Below are 19,890 nucleotides of genomic sequence, written 5' to 3' on the forward strand. Positions count from 1 at the left end.
TGTTTGTCTGTGTGGGGGGATGGGGGGTAGGAGTGGGGGTAGGGGGGTAAGGTGTGTGTGTGTGTGTGTGTGTGTGTGTGTGTGTGTGTGTGTGTGTGTGTGTGTGTGTGTGTGTGTGTGTCTATGTGTGGACAGGTACGAGGGAAGAGTCGAGGAATTCATCAATGTTCTCCATCTTAACGAACTTGATCTTGGATGCAGTGTTCTCGTCCAACCTGCAAGAGAGAGAGAGAAAGAGAAAAACTGTCATAATCCACCTTGCTTCCACTCTTCTCTCCACATATATGTAATCGAAATAGCCCCCAGATTTTGCATTTCTACTTTAGTGAATGTTAAGGTGAAGGAAGTGTCGAGAGAGAGAGAGAGAGAGAGAGAGAGAGAGAGAGAGAGAGAGAATAAAAGGATGTAGAAGAGAAAGATAAAAGAAAAGATAAAAAAAGAAAAGGAAAATGAGAGAGAGAGAGAGAGAGAGAGAGAGAGAGAGAGAGAGAGAGAGAGAGAGAGAGAGAGAGAGAGAGAGAGATTAAGGGGGGTAGTAGTTTTGGTGGTTATGGTGAGGGAAGAGGAGGAGGAGGAGGAAGAAGAGGCAGTAAGGAAGGGAGGAAGGAGATGAGAGAGAGAGAGAGAGAGAGAGAGAGAGAGAGAGAGAGAGAGAGAGAGAGAGAGAGAGAGAGAGAGAGAGAGATTCTTATAAAATTAATCAGCTGGAAAAATTTTGTGCAGACATACTCTCAAGGTCTTTTCTCCCTCTTTTCATTAATCTTCTACATCTTTAAAACTAATTCCCTATATTTTTCTTTCTTTCCTCCTTTTCTCTAACTCTTTATTTCTTTTCTTTCCTAATACATTCAGTGAAAATATTGGATAAGAGAAAAGAAATAAAAAAGTTGAACAGAAGACAGGAGAGGGAAAAAATCATATCTCTCACATCCTTTTCCTTTCCTTTCCTCTTTTTCTTCGTCTTTCCTTCCTTCCTTCCTTCATTCATCTCTTCCTTCTCTTCCTAATCCCTCTTCCTTCTCCCTAAACCTTTCTCTTATTTTCCCTTTCCAAATATATACACCAAAAATCCGTCCTATAATCTAATCCGCTTTATTTCTTTTCTTTCCTAATATATACAGTAAAAAGATTGGATAAGAGAAAATAAATAAAAAAGTTGAACAGAAGACAGGAGAGGGAAAAAATCATATCTCTCACATCCCTTTCCTTTCCTTTCCTCCTTTTCTTTGTCTTTCCTTCCTTCCTTCATTCATCTCTTCAGTCTCTTCCTTCTCCCTAAACCTTTTTCTTATTTTCCCTTTCCAAATATATACACTAAAAATCCTTCCTATAATCTAATCCGCTTTATTTCTTTTCTTTCCTAATATATTCAGTAAAAAGATTGGATAAGAGAAAGGAAATGAAAAAAAGATGAACAGAAGAAGATAGGGAAAAAATCATATCTCTCACATCCCTTTCCTTTCCTTTCCTCCTTTTCTTCGTATTTCCTTCCTTCCTTCATTCATCTCTTCAGTCTCTTCCTTCTCTTCCTAATCCCTCTTCCTTCTCCCTAAACCTTTCTCTTATTTTCCCTTTCCAAATATATACACTAAAAATCCTTCCTATAATCTAATCCGCTTTATTTCTTTTCTTTCCTAATATATTCAGTAAAAAGATTGGATAAGAGAAAGGAAATGAAAAAAAGATGAACAGAAGAAGATAGGGAAAAAATCATATCTCTCACATCCCTTTCCTTTCCTTTCCTCCTTTTCTTCGTATTTCCTTCCTTCCTTCCTTCATCTCTTCAGTCTCTTCCTTCTCTTCCTAATCCCTCTTCCTTCTCCCTAAACCTTTTTCTTATTTTCCCTTTCCAAATATATACACTAAAAATCCTTCCTATAATCTAATTCTGCTTTATTTCTTTTCTTTCCTAATATATTCAGTAAAAAGATTGGATTAGAGAAAAGAAAATAAAAAAAGATGAACAGAAGAAGATAGGGAAAAAAATCATATCTCTCTCATCCTTTTCCTTTCCTTTCTTCTTCTTTCCTTCCTTCCTTCATTCATTCTTTTCTTCAGCCTCTTCCTTCTTGTCCTAACCCCTCTTCCATCTCCCTAAACCTTTCTCCTATTCTCCCTTTCCAAATATAAACACCAAAAAAAAAGATGAGGATAGAAAAATGAAAAAAAAACCTAACCTTCCTTTCCTTCCTTTCTTTTCCATCCCTCTCCTAACCCTCCCATCCCTTCCCTTCTCACCCCTTTCCCATCCCCTCCCATCACTACCCACCAGGCACGGATGATGGGCCAGCAGGTTGAGAAGATAAGGGGGGCGTTCAGGACGAGGCACACGCCCAGTCGCTCCGGGTAGTGGTCTTGCATGAAGTAGAAGAGCTTGCTGAGGGCGGGGTAGTCCATGCAGGTCAGTCTGAACCCGCGCATGTCGAATAAAAGGCATATGTTGTCGGGTACATCAGGCTCCTTCTCTGTCCCGCACTGCGCCTGAATCTTTTCCTGGAGAGAGAGGTTGAGGTTGAGGTTGAGAGGGGATACAGAGGTAGAGAGGGGAGACAGAGGTAGAGGTAGAGAGGGGATACAGAGGTAGAGAGGGGATACAGAGGTAGAGAGGGGAGACAGAGGTAGAGGTAGAGAGGGGATACAGAGGTAGAGGTAGAGAGGGAATACAGAGGAGAGAGGGGAGGAGAGAGGGGACAGAGGTAGAGAGGGGAGACAGAGGTAGAGGTAGAGAGGGGATACAGAGGTAGAGAGGGGAGACAGAGGTAGAGGTAGAGAGGGGATACAGAGGTAGAGGTAGAGAGGGAATACAGAGGTTGAGAGGGGATACAGAGGTAGAGAGGGGATACAGAGGTAGAGAGGGGATACAGAGGTAGAGAGGGGAGACAGAGGTAGAGGTAGAGAGGGGATACAGAGGTAGAGAGGGGATACAGAGGTAGAGAGGGGAGACAGAGGTAGAGGTAGAGAGGGGATACAGAGGTAGAGAGGGGAGACAGAGGTAGAGGTAGAGAGGGGATACAGAGGTAGAGAGGGGATACAGAGGTAGAGGTAGAGAGGGGATACAGAGGTAGAGAGGGGATACAGAGGTAGAGAGGGGAGACAGAGGTAGAGGTAGAGAGGGGATACAGAGGTAGAGAGGGGATACAGAGGTAGAGAGGGGATACAGAGGTAGAGAGGGGATACAGAGGTAGAGGTAGAGAGGGAATACAGAGGTAGATGTTGCGGCCCAAAGGTGAACGGAAAATGAATACCCATGACGGTCTCCTGTTGTGGGAAACTCTTGTGGCCTTCTCGTGTCAAAATTACTCATTATAATGTCTGACGAGTTGGTGTTGCCCGAAAGTGTATTGAGATCCCTGCTGTGCGAGTTTATAAAAGAGCATAGACGCCAGAAAAAGGCTTAAGGCAACCCAAAAATTAGCAGAACGATCGCGTTTGGTGGATGGCAAACGATTATATTTCTTCCTTCTTTTGTTTCTTTTTTAGGAGCAGCGAGTAGCGGGCTTTTTTGTTATTATTGTTTTCTTTTTGTGTGTGCCCTTGAGCTGCCTCCTTTGTTGTATAAAAAACAAAAAAACAAAAACACCACCTCCACTCACCAGCGTGTAAAGCATGTACTGTATCATATCGTCCATATCTCGGCCGAGCAAGCTATGGTTCCGCACCGCCACGATAGCCACGGGTCGGCCCTTCTTGTCCCTCGCGTCCAGGATTTCTGCCAGGTTGGTTGTGCTCATGCGACGGACGCCGGGAGTGCTGGCGGTGAGATTCGATACCTTGGTCTCCTTACGCCATTGCTCGGTGGCCATCAGCTTCTGTGGGGTTGGGAAGAAGGGGAAGGGGGTTAGGCAGGGTTGGGTAGGGTTGGGATTGATAGAAAGGGGTTTAAATGCGTCCTTGATCTCATATGTGGAATCGAAGAGGATATAAGGGAGGGGAAAGGGATTAGGTAGGGTTTAAATGGTGTTGGGATTGATAGAAAGGGGTTTAAATGCGTCCTTGATCTCATATGTGGAATCGAAGAGGATATAAGGGAGGGGAAAGGGATTAGGTAGGGTTTAAATAGTGTTGGGATTGATAGAAAGGGGTTGGAATTCCTACTTGATCTCGGTGTGGAATCGAAGAGGATAAGGAAGGGGTTAGGTAGGGTTAAGTAGGGTTGGTACTGATAGAAAGGGGTTTAAATGCCTCCGTGATATCTGTGTGGAATTGAAGAGGATATAAGGGAAGGGGAGTCGTGTGGGAGAGCGCAAGAGGAATTGGATACGATAGAAGTGGGATTGGATGTCACAGTAAGGGATTTGAATGTACAGTGACTTAATCGTATGTAGGATGGAGAAAAAGGAAGGGAATTGAGTAGCATAGAAGAAAAGGGAAGAAGAGGAAAGGGGGATTGAAAGGGATATAAGTGAATCCTCTATACCTCCTCCTCCTCCTCCTGACTCACCTTGTATGCATCCTCCACCGAGCCGTGCGCCCGCAGATACCGTGCCAGCGTGCGTGAGTCTACGTGTAGGTAGGTGAAGGTGGCGCCCTCAGCCTGCACCTTGCGCCTGAACGCCTCCACGTCCTCCTTCATGGCTGGGGAAGGGAGAGACAGGGAGAGGGTTAGAGAGGTAGGGAGAGAAGGGACAGGATTGAAGGGATGGAAAGGGGAAGTGAAGAGGAGGAAGAGAGAAGGGAAAGGAAGAGGAATAGGGAAGGGAAGCAGAATGGAGAGGTGAGATAGGGAGGGATATGGGAAGGGAAGGGAAAATGAGGGGGAGGGAAGGGAAAGGAAAAAGAAAGGGGTTGATGAGATGGGAAGGGAAGCGAAGGGAAAAGGAGGAAGGGAGGGGAAAAGGAAGAGGAAAGATATGGAGATGGGAAGGGAAAAGGAGAGAAGGGAAGAGAAATAGAAGGGGAGGAATGGAAAAGGCCAAAAAAAAACGGAAGGGAAAGAAGGGGATGAAGGGAAAGGGGGAAAGAGAGATGGGACAAATTTTAGGAAGGGAAAGAGGGAAGATAAAGGATTGAGAGAAAATGAAGAAGGGAGGAAAAAGAAGGAAAAGAAGGGAGAGAGTAAGAATTGAAAGGAAAATGGAGAGAGAAGGAAAGGGAGATAGAGGGAAAGAAAGAAGAATGGAGGAAAAATCATCTTATCAATCTCTATCTATCTATCTAACTATCTGTAACTATCTATCTGCCTAACTATCTATCTAACTATCTATCTATCTATCTAATTATCTATCTATCTAACTATCTACTTATCAATCTGCCTGTGTCTGAATTTGTATGCCAGTGTGTGTGTGTGTGTGTGTGTGTGTGTGTGTGTGTGTGTGTGTGTGTTCATCAATTTCCCTGTCTTCCGCTTCTTCTTCTTTTTCTTCTTCTTCTTCTTCCCTACAATGTTACCCCGTTACTTCACCTCGCAGACTCGTGAGATGTAAACAAATGAGTGAGTTACCCAGACCGAGACCAGGACATCCCTCGCTCCCTCACTGACAAGGTTTTAATTATTGAGGAAGGAAAGTCGAGTGTAGTTGGCTGGCTGGCTGACCTCGCTTAGATAGATAGATAGATAGATAGATAGATAGATAAAGAGGGAAGTGTGTTTCGATAGACATATATAAAGAAAACAAAGAGAAAACAAGGAAAACATTAAGAAAACAAAGAGAAAACAAGCAAAACATTAAGAAAACAAAGAAAAAACGTTAAGAAAACAAAGAGAAAACAAAGAAAAAACAAGCAAAACAAAGAGAAAACAAAGAAAAAACAAGCAAAACATTAAGAAAACAAAGAAAAAACATTAAGAAAACAAAGAAAACAAGCAAAACATTAAGAAAACAAACAAAACATTAAGAAAACAAAGAAAAAACAAGCAAAACATTAAGAAAACAAAGAAAAAACATTAAGAAAACAAAGAGAAAACAAGCAAAACATTAAGAAAACAAACAAAACATTAAGAAAACAAAGAAAAGAAGCAAAACATTAAGAAAACAAAGAAAAAACATTAAGAAAACAAAGAAAAAACAAGCAAAACTTTAAGAAAACAAACAAAACATTAAGAAAACAAAGAAAAAACAAGCAAAACATTAAGAAAACAAAGAAAAAAACAAGCAAAACATTAAGAAAACAAAGAAAAAAACAAGAAAAACATTAAGAAAACAAAGAAAGAAAACAAGCAAAACATTAAGAAAACAAAGATGCAAGAATTCACAAATAAACAAACAAAAAATAACAAACCCGGACACACACACACACACACACACACACACACACACACGCGACCTTGACGGTGGAAAAATAAGATAAGAGAAGATAAATCAGCTGTTTCTTATTTGCATGTATTATTTTTTTTATTTTTCTCTTCCCTGTTGAACGTGTCTTTTTAATTGCTCAGGTAGACGCTAAATTTCCAGCCCAAACGCTTATTTTTCCAGCCCAATCGTTAATATATAGCCCAAACTTCATTAACCGTATATATTCCCAGCCCAGAGTTCTTTAATCCGTATATAATTCCAGCCCAAACTTCCTTGACCGTATATATTTCCAGCCCAAACTTCCTTGACCGTATATATTTCCAGCCCAAACTTCCTTGACCGTATATATTTCCAGCCCAAACTTCCTTGACCGTATATATTTCCAGCCCAAACTTCCTTGACCGTATATATTTCCAGCTCAAACTTCCTTGACCGTATATATTTCCAGCCCAAACTTCCTTAACCGTATATATTTCCAGCCCAAACTTCCTTAACCGTATATATTTCCAGCCCAAACTTCCTTGACCGTATATATTTCCAGCCCAATCTTCTTTAATCCGTATATATATTTCCATCCCAAACTTCCTCTGCATATATATTTCCATCCCAAACTTCCTCTGCATATATATTTCCATCCCAAACTTCCTCTGCATATATATTTCCATCCCAAACTTCTTTAATCCGTATATATATTTCCATCCCAAACTTCCTCTGCATATATATTTCCATCCCAAACTTCTTTAATCCATATATATATTTCCATCTCAAACTTCTTTAATCCGTATATATTTCCATCCCAAACTTCCTCCGCACATATCTCTGCCCAAACTCTCCCACTTCGCATATTTCTAGACGTTGTTTTCCTAATCCGCTTTTTTCTCAGGAAGGGATCGGAGCATCTCAAGGGCAGAAAACAAGAAAATCAACAAGAGCTCGCTAGACACTTGCTTGCAATCTTAGCTCAGACATTTCCTTAAACACAATTATTAGTTTTTTCACGTGTTTGCCCCATCCCGTTAAATGTGGCGCTGGCAGTTGTTTATAGTGACGCCGTGTTGCTTGGCTCATCTTTAATTATGGCTTTTAGGGGATATCAAGAGTCCGGGTTGATATCCTCTTCAGGAGAGCATTGGGTAGTTTTGGGACACTCCCAGTGACTGAAAAATTGTCTTCTTTTTTTTTCGTTTTCTTCTTCTTCTTCTTTAACTATTTCCTTCTTTTTTTATCTCTTTTCTTTATTTTCTATTTTAATTATTTACTTCCTCTTTCTATTAAAACGTAAATTGCTTCTTTCCTTTCTTTCTTCTTTATCTATTCCTTTTTTTCTTCTCCTTGTTCTTTTCTTCATTTTCTTGTTATTTTTATTATTATTATCTATTTCAGTTATTTACTTATTTATCTATCTATCTATCTATTTATCTTTATTTCCTTTCCCTTACTGTTAGAACGTCAATTGCTTCTTCTCTTTCTTTCTTTCTTTATTTATTTTTTTATTTAACTATTTCCTTCTTTTCTTTATCTCTTCTTCTATTTCGTCTTTTCCTTGTTCTTCATTTTCTTGTTATTCTTATTATTATCTATTTCAATTATTTACTTCTCTATCTATCTATCTCTATCTATTTATCTTTATTTACTTCCATATTCTTGTTCTGGCTTTTCTTTCTTTTTCTCTTCCTTTCTTCTATTCCTTCTTCTCTTCCTTTTCTTTGTCTGACTTCTGCTTCTCTCTTTTCTTCCTCCTCCTTCTCCTCTTCTCATCCCACCTTTTCATCTGCTTTTACTTTTATAACGTCAATTGCTTCTTTCTTTCCTTTCTTTCTCTCTAGGGACGGGCGCCTTCCTATACACTTTCATTCCTTTCTTTCTTTCCAGGGACGGGCGCCTTCCTATACACTTTCATTCCTTTCTTTCTCTCCAGGGACGGGCGCCTTCCTATATACTTTCATTCCTTTCTTTCTCTCCAGGGACGGGCGCCTCCCTATACACTTTCATTCCTTTCTTTCTCTCCAGGGACGGGCGCCTTCCTATACACTTTCTTTCCTTTCTTTCTCTCCAGGGACGGGCGCCTTCCTATATATACTCCGAGCACGCCTTTCCAGCGCCACGCGTAGCTCAAACTGGAATTACCTGTCTAGTCACTGTTCCGCGTCACCGATCGGGCTCTTCCTGGGAGAACTCGTGCGCCGGGACTGTCTATTATAGCCGGGCGGCCTTCACGCGCCTCCAGCCTGCGCAGAATCTTATTATAGCGGCCTGTAGTGAAAACGTTGGGTGTGCATTGGTGACGAGGCCGCTGCGGGCTGACTGACTGAGTGGCTGGCGGGCTGGATATCAGGTTAGCACGTAGGGTCAGGGACGGGCGGTTCGAGACCCACCCCAGGCCTATTTATCAGGGTCGCGGGTTTTCCTACTAATTTGTGTTTTTTTTCTGTGGGGTTGCGTGTTTTTCTACTTTGAGCTATTTTTGGGGGGAGTTGCGGATTTTCTTGGCCTATTTGTGGTTTTTCTTGTTCGTTTGGGCTATTTTTGTGGTTTTTCTTGTTCGTTTGGGCTATTTTTGTGGTTTTTCTTGTTCGTTTGGGCTATTTTTGTGGTTTTTCTTGTTCGTTTGGGCTATTTTTGTGGTTTTTCTTCTTCGTTTGGGCTATTTTTGTGGTTTTTCTTCTTCGTTTGGGCTATTTTTGTGGTTTTTGCGGGAAATGCGAATAACACACACACATACATACATACACAAACACACATACATACCTGGAGACTTGACGTGTGTGTGTGTGCGTGCGTGAAGGCTGGCTGGTTGACTGGCTGAGTGGTTGACAGACTCGCGAGCGTGTCACAGTTTTGTCACCCCGTTGGAAGGAGAGGTGGTTGTGGTGGTGGTCGTCGTTGTTGTTCCTGATGATGCTGATGATGATTGCCGGGTACGTTGGGAAAGTCAGGTCCTTCTTCCTTTCTCGTGCAACAACTGAAAAAATGAAACAAATATGAATAAATAGATAGATAGAGAGATACTAAATAAATGTAATAGATAAAGAAGAAAAAGAAGACGAAGAAGAACAAGAAGAGAAGACAGAATAGAAGACAAGGAGAAAGAAAAGGAAGAGAAGAAGGAATAGAAGAGAGAAAGAAAGACAAGGAGAAAGAAAAGGAAGAGAAGAAGGAATAGAAGACAAGGAGAAAGAAAAGGAAGAGAAGAAGGAATAGAAGAGAGAAAGAAAGACAAGGAGAAAGAAAAGGAAGAGAAGAGAGAAAGGAAGACAAGGAGAAAGAAAAGGAAGAGAAGAAGGAATAGAAGAGAGAAAGGAAGACAAGGAGAAAGAAAAGGAAGAGAAGAAGGAATAGAAGACAAGGAGAAAGAAAAGAAAGGAAGAGAAGAAGAAGAAGAGAGAGAAAGAAAGAAGGAGAATAGAAGAGAGAAAGGAAGACAAGGAGAAAGAAAAGGAAGAGAAGACAAAAGAAGAAAACAAGAAATACAACACAAACCAAATCACAAACACAACACTAACAACAACAACAGTACCACCAGCAACCGTATCACTCGAAGCAACACTACACGGCCTAACCACCAACATGACAACACTATTTCACAAGAACATTCACCCTTCACAACAAGCTTTAACGACCACGTACGCGGCCAGCCTGACACACTCCCTTCCCTGACCAGCAGACCACACTGACATACGCACCGACCCATCTAAAAGGGACCACCAGTTACAAGCACTTCCCCCGCCCAGCACAGACACAGTCATCCCCCGCTCTAAGACTGGTCACACACCCTCAATGCTCACCTCCACTAGACTGACAGCCAGACTACAACAGCTCACGGCTTACCCTCGGACAGTACAAGCTCTCCCCCGCCCAGCCCAGACACACCCATCACCCGCCCGGCCCAGGATTGGTCACGCAAGTTACAACAGCTCACAGTTCACCCTCGGACGGTATAATCTCTCAGCCCCGCCCAGGACAGACACACCCATCCCCCGCCCTCAATCTCCACCTGCACATACCGAACACTCCCTGCTGCACCGCCCAAAATTCCACTCCCGCCCCACCAACCTCAAGCATCCCTGACCAGACTCCACAGGCCACCAACACTGCCTTCCAAGCTCTCACTAACTATTTCCAAAGACCAAAAAAGGGATTAAATGGATTCTCATGATTGTTATTTCGCATTCAGGGGAGAGAAGAAGGGTCAAACTATATATATACCACCAGGGTCATTAAACTTCCCCTGGATATGCCCACGAAAGCCTTGTCAAATATGTGTAAACTAGGGGTTGATGTGATTTAACAGTACTATCCCTTCCTTCCTTCTCCTTCTTCCTTTTCCGTTTCTTTTCTCTCATTCTCTTCCTTTTCTTTCCCCTCTTCTCTTTCTTCTTACTTTTCTTCTTCCTCCTCTTATTTTTCTTTCTCCTTATTCCATCTTTTTTTCTCTTCTTCCTTCCTTCCTTTTCTCTCATTCTGTCCCTTTTCTTCCCCCTCTTCTCTTTCTTCTTACTTCTCTTCCTCCTCCTCTTATTTTTCTTTCTCCTTATTCCATATTTTTTCTCTTCTTCCTTCCTTCCTTTTCTCTCATTCTCTCCCTTTTCTTTCCCCTCTTCTTTCTTATTTTTCTTTCTCCTTATTCCATCTTTTTTATCTTCCTTCCTTCCTTCCTTTTCTCTCATTCTCCCTTTTCTTTCCCCTCTTCTCTTTCTTCTTACTTTTCTTCCTCCTCCTCTTATTTTTCTTTCTCCTTATTCCATCTTTTTTCTCTTCTTCCTTCCTTCCTTTTCTCTCATTCTCTCCCTTTTCTACCCCCTCTTCTCTTTCTTCTTACTTTTCTTCCTCCTCCTATTTTTCTTTCTCCTTATTCCATCTTTTTTCTCTTCTTCCTTCCTTCCTTTTCTCTCATTCTCTCCCTTTTCTTCCCCCTCTTCTCTTTCTTCTTACTTTTCTTCCTCCTCCTCTTATTTTTCTTTCTCCTTATTCCATCTTTTTTTCTCTTCTTCCTTCCTTCCTTTTCTCTCATTCTCTCCCTTTTCTTCCCCCTCTTCTCTTTCTTCTCCCTTTTCTTCCTCCTCCTCTTATTTTTCTTTCTCCTTATTCCATCTTTTTTCTCTTCCTTCCTTCCTTCCTTTTCTCTCATTCTCTCCCTTTTCTTCCCCCTCTTCTCTTTCTTCTTACTTTTCTTCCTCCTCCTATTTTTCTTTCTCCTTATTCCATCTTTTTTCTCTTCTTCCTTCCTTCCTTTTCTCTCTTTCTTCTTACTTTTCTTCCTCCTCCTATTTTTCTTTCTCCTTATTCCATCTTTTTTCTCTTCCTTCCTTCCTTCCTTTTCTCTCATTCTCCCTTTTCTTCCCCCTCTTCTCTTTCTTCTCCCTTTTCTTCCTCCTCCTCCTATTTATCTTTTCTTCCTTCCTTTATTTCTTTCCTCTTTTTTTTCCTTATTCCCTATATTAAACAACTGACTGACTGACTGAGAACTACCGTTGATCAATTGCTTAATTTTACGAGGAGGAGGAGGAGGAGGAGGAGGAGGAGAAAGGGAGGAAAGGTGCTTGTCATCATTAAATGTCATCTTCATTTCCTCCTTTCTTCTTCTTTGTCTTTTTTTCTTATTATTATTTATCTTGGTGTTATTCTGGATTTGTCTTATTTTTCTTCGTTTTTTCTTCTTTCTTCCTATTTCTCTTGGTGTTATTTTGTCTTTGTCTTCGTTTTCTTCTTCGCATTCTTATTTTCTACTTTGTCTTCTCTCCATTGTTATATTTCTTCTTCCTTCTCTTTGTTTTTCCTTTTCTTCTATCTTAATTTTCCTCCTCCGCCATACACCTTTTTCCTCATCAACTTCACTCTTCACTAACGCTCCAACTGTCTCTCTTTCCCTTCACAGTATGGCTCGTCACTAACACGCTAACACACACACACACACACTCTCTCTCTCTCTCTCTCTCTCTCTCTCTCTCTCTCTTCACAGTATGGCCCTACCTCCCCTTCACTTTTCCCTCACAAATAACACAACAACAATCTTCTCCTCCCCTCTTCTCTTTAGACCAATTATCACACATCTCATTTCTCTCTCTTGTTTTCCCTTTCAACTCTCTACATCTTTCTCTCTCTCCTAATTCCTTCTTTAACTTCTCTTCCTCCCTCGTAAAATAACGGCGTTTTTCCCTCGACGCCATTTCCCAATCTCATTTATCTATTAACACATATTTTCCCTCTCCTTTCCTTTATTTGCCTTTCTCTAACTCCCTTCCTTCTTCCCTGAATTCCACTTTTCCTTCGTATAATATCATAACGTTCCTCTCTCTCCCTTCCTTCTACGCCATTTCCCAATCTCATTTATCTAGTAACATACCAGTCTTTTTTTCATATTTTCCCTCTCCCTTCCTTTATTTGCCTTTCTCTAACTCCCTTCCTTCTTCCCTTAATTCCACTTCTCCTTCGTATAATATCATAACGTTCCTCTCTCTCCCTTCCTTCTACGCCATTTCCCACACAATCAATTATCTAGTAACACACCAGTCAGTTTTTTCATATTTTCCCTCTCCCTTCCTTTATTTACCTTTCTCTAACTCCCTTCCTTCTTCCCTTCATTCCACTTTTCCTTCGTATAATATCATAACATTCTTCTCTCTCGCTTTCCCTCATTCTCATTTATCTAGTAACACACCTGTCATTTTTTTCATATTTTCCCTCTCCTTTCCTTTATTTACCTTTCCCTAACTCCTTTTCCACTTTTCTCTGGTATAATAAAATGGCGTTCTTCTCTCTCCCTTCCCTCTACGCCATTTCCCAATCGCTTTTATCTAGTAACACACTTGTCATTTTTTTCATATTTTCCCTCTCCTTTCCTTTATTTGCCTTTCTCTAACTCCCTTCTTCCTTCCCTTCATTCCACTTTTCCTTCGTATAATAACATGGTATTCTTCTCTCTCCCTTCCCTCTACACAGTTTCCCACGCACCTCAATTATCAACAAACCCACATTTTTTTTCTTGATTTCCCTTCCCCTTCCTTTCCTTTTCACTCGTATATAAAATCGTATAAAATCAACAGCATTCTTTCCTCTCTTCCACAATTCATGATCTTTCACCCACCTCACCAATTTCTTTTTTTTCATATTTTTCCTTTCATTTCCACTATACATTCTTTCCCCCTCTCTCTCTCTTCCTTCCTTCACTTCTCACTCGTAGAAAACACAGCGACAGTTTTCTTTCCCCCTCCACGGTCCAGTATTTCTCACGCTCAATTCACGATTTTTCATTTTTCATATTTTTCCTTTCATTTCCACTATACATTCATGCTAACTCTTTCCCCCTCTCTCTCTTCCTTCCTTCACTTCTCAATCGCAGAAAACACAGCGACAGTTTTCTTCTCCCCTTCACGGTTCAGTATTTCTCACGCTCAATTCACGATTTTTCATTTTTCATATATTTCCTTTCATTTCCACTATACATTCATGCTAACTCTCCCCCTCTCTCTCTTCCTTCCTTCACTTCTCACTCGCAGAAAACACAGCGACAATTTCCTTCTCCCCTTCACGGTCCAGTATTTCTCACGCTCCTAACTTGTACAGATCGTTATATCAATCAACATACCAACAGTCTTTTCAAACATCACTTCCGTTCCACAAAACACTACACTCTCTCGAATCTCACACCATTAGCGACATCAATCGTCTCTGTTTTCCCTTCAACCATTTTCTATACCCCTGGAAATGCCCACAACGCCCACGAAAGCCATGTCAAATGTGTCTTTTCTCACAATGTATCAGCAGACTTTTCAAACACACCAAAAGCCACGTCAGTTATCTCAGTTTTCCCTTCAATCTCTCTTAAACCGTTTAGCTGTTTTCTCTCCTGGATATGCCCACAACGCCCACGAAAGCCATGTCAAATGTGTCTTTCTCACAATGTATCAGCAGACTTTTCAAACACGCCAAAAGCCACGTCAGTTATCTCAATTATCCCTTCAATCTCTCTTCAACCGTTCAGCTTTTTTCTCTCCTGGATATGCCCACAACGCCCACGAAAGCCTTGTCAAATGTGTCTTTCTCACAATGTATCAGCAGACTTTTCAAACACACCAAAAGCCACGTCAGTTATCTCTGTTTTCCCTTCAATCTCTCTTCAACCGTTCAACTTTTTTCTCTCCTCAAAAACTAAATGCCCACAACGCCCACGAAAGCCTTGTCAAATATGCGCGCGCTTACGGAACGAGGTGTTTGAGGATGCGATGCCTCTCCGCGAAGGACGCTGAATGAGGAGAAATTCTTACAAGCTTCGGCCAAGAACAGCAACAATTTACACATTTGAACTTTTACCTTCCCCGCGCACTCTAGGAAGACACGATTCTCTCTCTCTCTCTCTCTCTCTCTCTCTCCTACTTCTGGTCTGGCGTGTGATTTTTTTTTTTTTTTTTTTTTTGCTTCTTCGTTTTCTCTTTCGTTCTTGTTTTGTCGTGTGTGCGTAGGCGTGTGTGTGTGTGGGGGGGGGGGGGGGAGGCAGTGTGTGTGTGTGTGTGTGTGTGTGTGTGTGTGTGTGTGTGTGTGCGTGTGAGAAGCCTAGATTTTGTAACCAATTAGCAAAGCATCGAAATAAATAGTAGCAGTATTAAGAGAGAGAGAGAGAGAGAGAGAGAGAGAGAGAGAGAGAGAGAGAGAGGAAAATCGTGCTAGGGGAACAGGATGCAGTTATCCCTCCTCCTCCTCCTCCTCTTTTTTTTTTCTTCTTCTGCCTTGGTGTCTTCTTTTTCTTCCTCTCCTTTGTTTCCTTCTTTCCCTTCCTTTCCATCCCTTCGCTTTCCTGCCCTTCCATTCGCTCTCCTTCCTTTCCTTCCCTTCGCTCTCCTTCCCTCCCCTTCGCTTTCCTGCCATTCCCTTCCTTTCCTTCCCTTCGCTCTCCTTCCCTTCGCTTTCCTTCCCTTCCTTCCCTCCCCTTCGCTTTCCTGCCACTCCCTTCGCTCTCCTTCCCTTCGCTCTCCTTCCCTTCGCTCTCCTTCCTTTCGCTTTCCTTCCCTTCCCTACCCGCCCAGGCCCAGGGGAGATGGAGCTGAACACTGAGGTCACTAATAGCTATGATGAAAGCCCCGAACGGTACACCTGGTCTGGCCTGTCCTCCGAGACCTCACCTGATGTTTACCTGAGTGCTCCTTAATTAACTAACACCTGATTGACCTGACCTGTCCCCGGAGACCTTAGCTTGACTAGAGTACCTGATTTAGTAATGACCTGCCCACAGTTGTTGTTTTGTTTCCAGGAGATAATTAGTGAGATAAATACTAATCTTCCCTGAGTGGTTCTGATTGCACGTGAATTGTAAATGTAATGGTACCCCGCACGCTACCGTTGAAATTAACCCCGGTAGACTTCATACTAAACTACCACATGTTACTACTACTACTACCACCACCACTACTACTACTACTACTACTACTACAAACGTGATACTTGTCATGGTCAACTAACTCAACTTACTACGCTTCTTTTTCATCCTCCTCCTCCTTCTCCTTCTCTTCATGCATACATTCTCGATTGCCTCCCTCCCTCTACTACTCCTCCTCCTCCGCATTCCCGATTATCCCTCCCTCCTCCACATTCCAGTTTATCCCTCCTCCACCTCCTCCGCATTCCCGTTTATCCCCCTCCCTCTCCTCCTCCTCCACCCCGTATACCTCTCTCTCACTCCTCCTCCCCCTCTACCCCTTCCACCCCTGCCCATTAGTTTCAAGGACACCTGGGATTCAAGATTACCACACTTGACTGTTACCTGTATACAAACCTGACTTCCTCGTGCGTGTGTGTGTGTGTGTGTGTGTGTGTGTGTGTGTGTGTGTGTGTGGAAAGCTCATCTCTTGTGTGTGCGTGTGGGACGGGTGGGGGGTTTGTGTGTGTGTGTGTGTGTGTGTGTGTGTGTGTGTGTAAAGCTCATCTATTTTGTGTGCGTGTGGGAAGGGTGGGGGGTTTGTGTGTGTGTGTGTGTGTGTGTGTGTGTGTGTAAAGCTCATCTCTTCTGTGTGCGTGTGTGTGTTGGGGGGGGTTTGTGTGTGTGTGTGTGTGTGTGTGTGTGTGTGTGTGTGTGTGTGGAAAGCTCATCTCTGTGTCTGTGTGGGGTGGGGTGTGTGTGTGTGTGTGTGTGTGTGTGTGTGTGTGTGTGTGTGTGTGTGTGTGTGTGGAAAGCTCATCTCTTCTGTGTGCGTGTGGGAAGGGTGGGGGGTTTGTGTGTGTGTGTGTGTGTGTGTGTGTGTGTGTGTGTGTGTGTGGAAAGCTCATCTCTTCTGTGTGCGTGTGGGAGGGGTGGGGGGGTTGTGTGTGTGTGTGTGTGTGTGTGTGTGTGTGTAGGCCTTTTGGTTATTATCACTTGTTTCTCCCATGAAATGTACAATAAATTTTATATATCCGGGGTCTTAACCTTCTCAGAGATGCTGCCACCGGCTGAGCCTCTTAAATGTTCACTCAGCAACAGGAGCGTAAGCAATAGGAGCCCTGAAGTCATCCTCAAACTTTACTTAGCACCAGTCAGACCTCATCTCGATTATGCGGTTAAGTTCTGGTCCCCCTACTATAGAATGGATATAAAGATGTTAGTATCTGTACAGAGGAGGATGACAAAGAGGATTCAGGGGGTGAGAAACTTGCCTTATGAGGACGGGCTGAAGCAGTTAAATCTACGCTCTCTCGAAAGGCGAAGGTTGCGAGGAGACTTTATCGAAGTCTATAAATGGATGAAGGGCTTTAATGAAGGGGATGTCAATAGGGTTTTGGTAGTAAAAGAGCCAGGCAGGACGCGTAGCAATGGTCTCAAGTTAGACAAATTCAGATTCAACAAAGACATAGGCAAGAACTGGTTCACCAATAGAGTGGTGGATGAATGGAACAGGCCTGGCAGTCATGTTGTGGGTGCCAATACCATAGATACATTCAAGAAGAGGTTGCATAAATTCATGGATAGTGAGGTAAGGTGGGGTTAGGATTACAGGAGCTGCCTTGTATAGACCTACCGGCCTCCTGCAGACTCCTTATGTTCTTATGTTCTTATGTTCGTGTGTGTGTGTGTGTGTGTGTGTGTGTATTGTTGCTTTTATTGGACTTGAGTGCGGCGTTTGATACAGTGGTGCACGATACGCTATTGGAAATTTGTGAACATAATGGTATTGAACGTAGTGCTCTCTCATATCTCAAGAGCTATCTAGAAGGTCGAACCTATTGTGTACAGATAGGAGATGAGTTTTCAGACTCATTGCCTTTGAGGAGAGGAGTTCCGCAAGGGAGCGTATTGGGGCCGGTGCTGTTTTGTTTGTATACTGCGGATTTGTCTGTGGTACTCGAGAGGTATGGAGTGAAATTTAAATTGTATGCTGACGACACGCAATTCTACCTGTCAGTGACAAATATACAAGAAGCTGAAGCTCATCTGGGTGCCATACTGGAAGACATTAGACAATGGATGGAGTCAAGGCAATTAAGACTAAATGAGGATAAGACGGAGTGCTTGTTTGTTGGCCGTGAGATTGATTATGGGAGGCTTGGGGTTCAGTCGTTGACAGTGAATAATATAGACATTCCGATGAGCAAATGTGTGAAAAACCTCGGTGTGTTGCTTGATAGTGAGCTTATGATGAGAGACCAGATAAAACACATAGTGCAAGTAGCTGGTTATCATTTGAAAAACTTGGCGTTTGTGAGGAAATATCTGGACGAGAATATAATGAAGAAACTTGTTCATAATCATGTGATGAGTAAATTGGACTACTGCAACTCAATTTATTATGGTTTGCCAAATTACTTATTGAAAAAGCTCCAATTAATCATGAACAGAGCTGCACGGTTGATTAAAGGACGGTCTAGAAGGGAGAGGATAACTCCTGCGTTAATACAGTTACACTGGCTCCCGATCAAGGCACGCATCATTTATAAGCAGTGTGTAATGGTGTACCAGGCACTTAAGTATGGGAAGCCTAATTACATATGTGATATGCTTGTGAGTTTCCGAGTGGATACAGACATTGCGTTGAGACACAGCACTGAAGTGGACAGACTACTGGAACCGAGGTTTCATAGAGAGGCTGGGCGAAGAGCATTTATGAATAGTGCTCCTCGTCTCTACAATGGTCTTCCTGCCAATATCAAGACGTCAGAAAACATCAGCATCTTCAAAAGGAGACTGAAGACACATCTTTTCACGGTCTCATATGATTTGAGGAGTGAAACGATTACACCAGAATTTCAACTATAGATATTCAACGTGGGGGGCTTGGAGAGCCGTCATTGGCTGAAAGCCCCTAGAAGCCATCACCTAAGTAACCTAAGTGTGTGTGTGTGTGTGTGTGTGTGTGTACTTTAACACAGGACCACGCGATGCTTTGATAAGAGAAAGATTACGACGGAACTATTACCCAACAAGTGGCTTTTTTTTTATTCTGGTATTGATTGGTGTTTTGTTTTCTTTGTTTGGCTTTATTGTTTGTTTTAAGGAGTGTGTGATTGTTGTTATTGTTATTATTGTTGTTGTTGATGTTGTTGTTATTATTGTTTCATGCACGTCGATTACATTCTTGTTATATAAACTTACTGAGTGTTATTACATCTCTCTCTCTCTCTCTCACACATACATTCATTCCTAAACTCCATATTAACCTAAATCAAAAGTAGAAACAACAACAATAATAACAATAATAATAATAATAATAAAGATAACAACTTGAAATGAGAATGAACCCTTTATCAAAACACTACGATAACGACACTTAAGATACGGAACCCAGCATCCAAAGAATTCGACAAATGTAATGGTAGTAGTAGTAGTAGTAGTAGTAGTAGTAGTAGTAATAGTAGTAGTAGTAGTAGTAGTAGTGGTGGTGGTAGAGGTAGTAGTAGTAGTAGTAGTAGTAATAGTAGTAGTAGTAATGGTAATAGTAGTAATAGTGGTAATAGTAATAGTAGTAGTAGTGGTAATAGTAATAGTAGTAGTAGTGGTAATAGTAGAAGTAGTAGTAGTAGTAGTAGTAGTAGTAGTAGCAGTGAAACGCCAGAATTTTCTCTTTTACCACACTCCCACACGACCGCAGCGAGTAACGAAACACGAGAATTTAAACACAACAAGGAAAGGTTTTACCGACGCCGGGGATTAAACCCGCGACCTGCAGCGAGACGGGAAAGCCACACCTTGAACAAGTCTGCCAAAAAGGTATACCCCTGGCAGAGTAGTAGTAATAGTAGTAGTAGTAGTAGTAATAATAGTAGTAGTAGTGAAAGTCGTGACAGATGGCATAAGGTAACAATTCCAATACCTTTAAATAACAAAACATAACAAAACCACTTACAACAAACACAACAATATAGTTACAACACCAGCAGTAGTAGTGGTAGTAGTAGTAGTAACCGTAACACACCCACACCCACACACACACACACACACACACACACGCGCGCGCACACACCCACGCAACAGGTAACATGCAAGCCTTTCTCACCTGTCAGAGCAGAGAGGACGTAGCTCCTCCCCTCGCGGCAGACCAACGACTGAGGGCTGGTGGCGAGGTGTCCCTTCTTTTACTCCTCCTCCTACTTTTACGTTGATAGTGCATGAGAGAGAGAGAGAGAGAGAGAGAGAGAGAGAGAGAGAGAGAGAGAATTATGAAAAACAAATGAGGAAAAAGAGAGAGAGAGA

General features: G+C 42.2%; 1 protein-coding gene and 1 long non-coding RNA gene across 7 annotated transcripts in view; one reads left to right on the forward strand and one right to left on the reverse strand.

The window, feature by feature from the left end:
• Positions 1-19,807, reverse strand: part of LOC127010056 (uncharacterized) — a 19,931-nt gene extending 124 nt beyond the window's left edge. The window contains exons 1-6 of one of the 3 annotated variants that reach the window (XM_050883799.1): positions 19,694-19,807; positions 8,985-9,198; positions 4,442-4,575; positions 3,594-3,809; positions 2,270-2,493; positions 1-215 (exon numbers count right to left, since the gene is read on the reverse strand). The exon at positions 1-215 is cut by the window's left edge and continues 124 nt beyond it. In XM_050883799.1, the coding sequence (XP_050739756.1) occupies positions 122-215; positions 2,270-2,493; positions 3,594-3,809; positions 4,442-4,573 (666 nt within the window). In that variant the 5' untranslated portion in view covers positions 4,574-4,575; positions 8,985-9,198; positions 19,694-19,807 and the 3' untranslated portion in view covers positions 1-121. Of the gene's footprint in view, positions 216-2,269; positions 2,494-3,593; positions 3,810-4,441; positions 4,576-8,984; positions 9,199-14,435; positions 14,452-19,543; positions 19,561-19,693 lie in introns of those variants that run through there. The other 2 variants (XM_050883800.1, XM_050883798.1) reach the window with 2 other exon arrangements.
• LOC127010057 (uncharacterized) lies at positions 2,500-3,578 on the forward strand. Of its 4 annotated transcripts, XR_007762831.1 has the most exons (5): positions 2,500-2,643; positions 2,697-2,765; positions 2,829-3,061; positions 3,100-3,124; positions 3,207-3,578. It is a non-coding gene; the product is annotated as an uncharacterized LOC127010057 (long non-coding RNA). The 4 variants fall into 4 exon arrangements; XR_007762830.1 differs by lacking the exon at positions 3,207-3,578 and having other exon boundaries at positions 2,829-2,992; positions 3,037-3,179; XR_007762828.1 differs by lacking the exon at positions 3,207-3,578 and having other exon boundaries at positions 2,829-3,179.
• Positions 19,808-19,890: the final 83 nt, after the last annotated feature.

This window comes from Eriocheir sinensis, chromosome 42 (assembly GCF_024679095.1).
Source record: "Eriocheir sinensis breed Jianghai 21 chromosome 42, ASM2467909v1, whole genome shotgun sequence".
In the NCBI taxonomy this organism is placed as follows: domain Eukaryota; kingdom Metazoa; phylum Arthropoda; class Malacostraca; order Decapoda; family Varunidae; genus Eriocheir; species Eriocheir sinensis.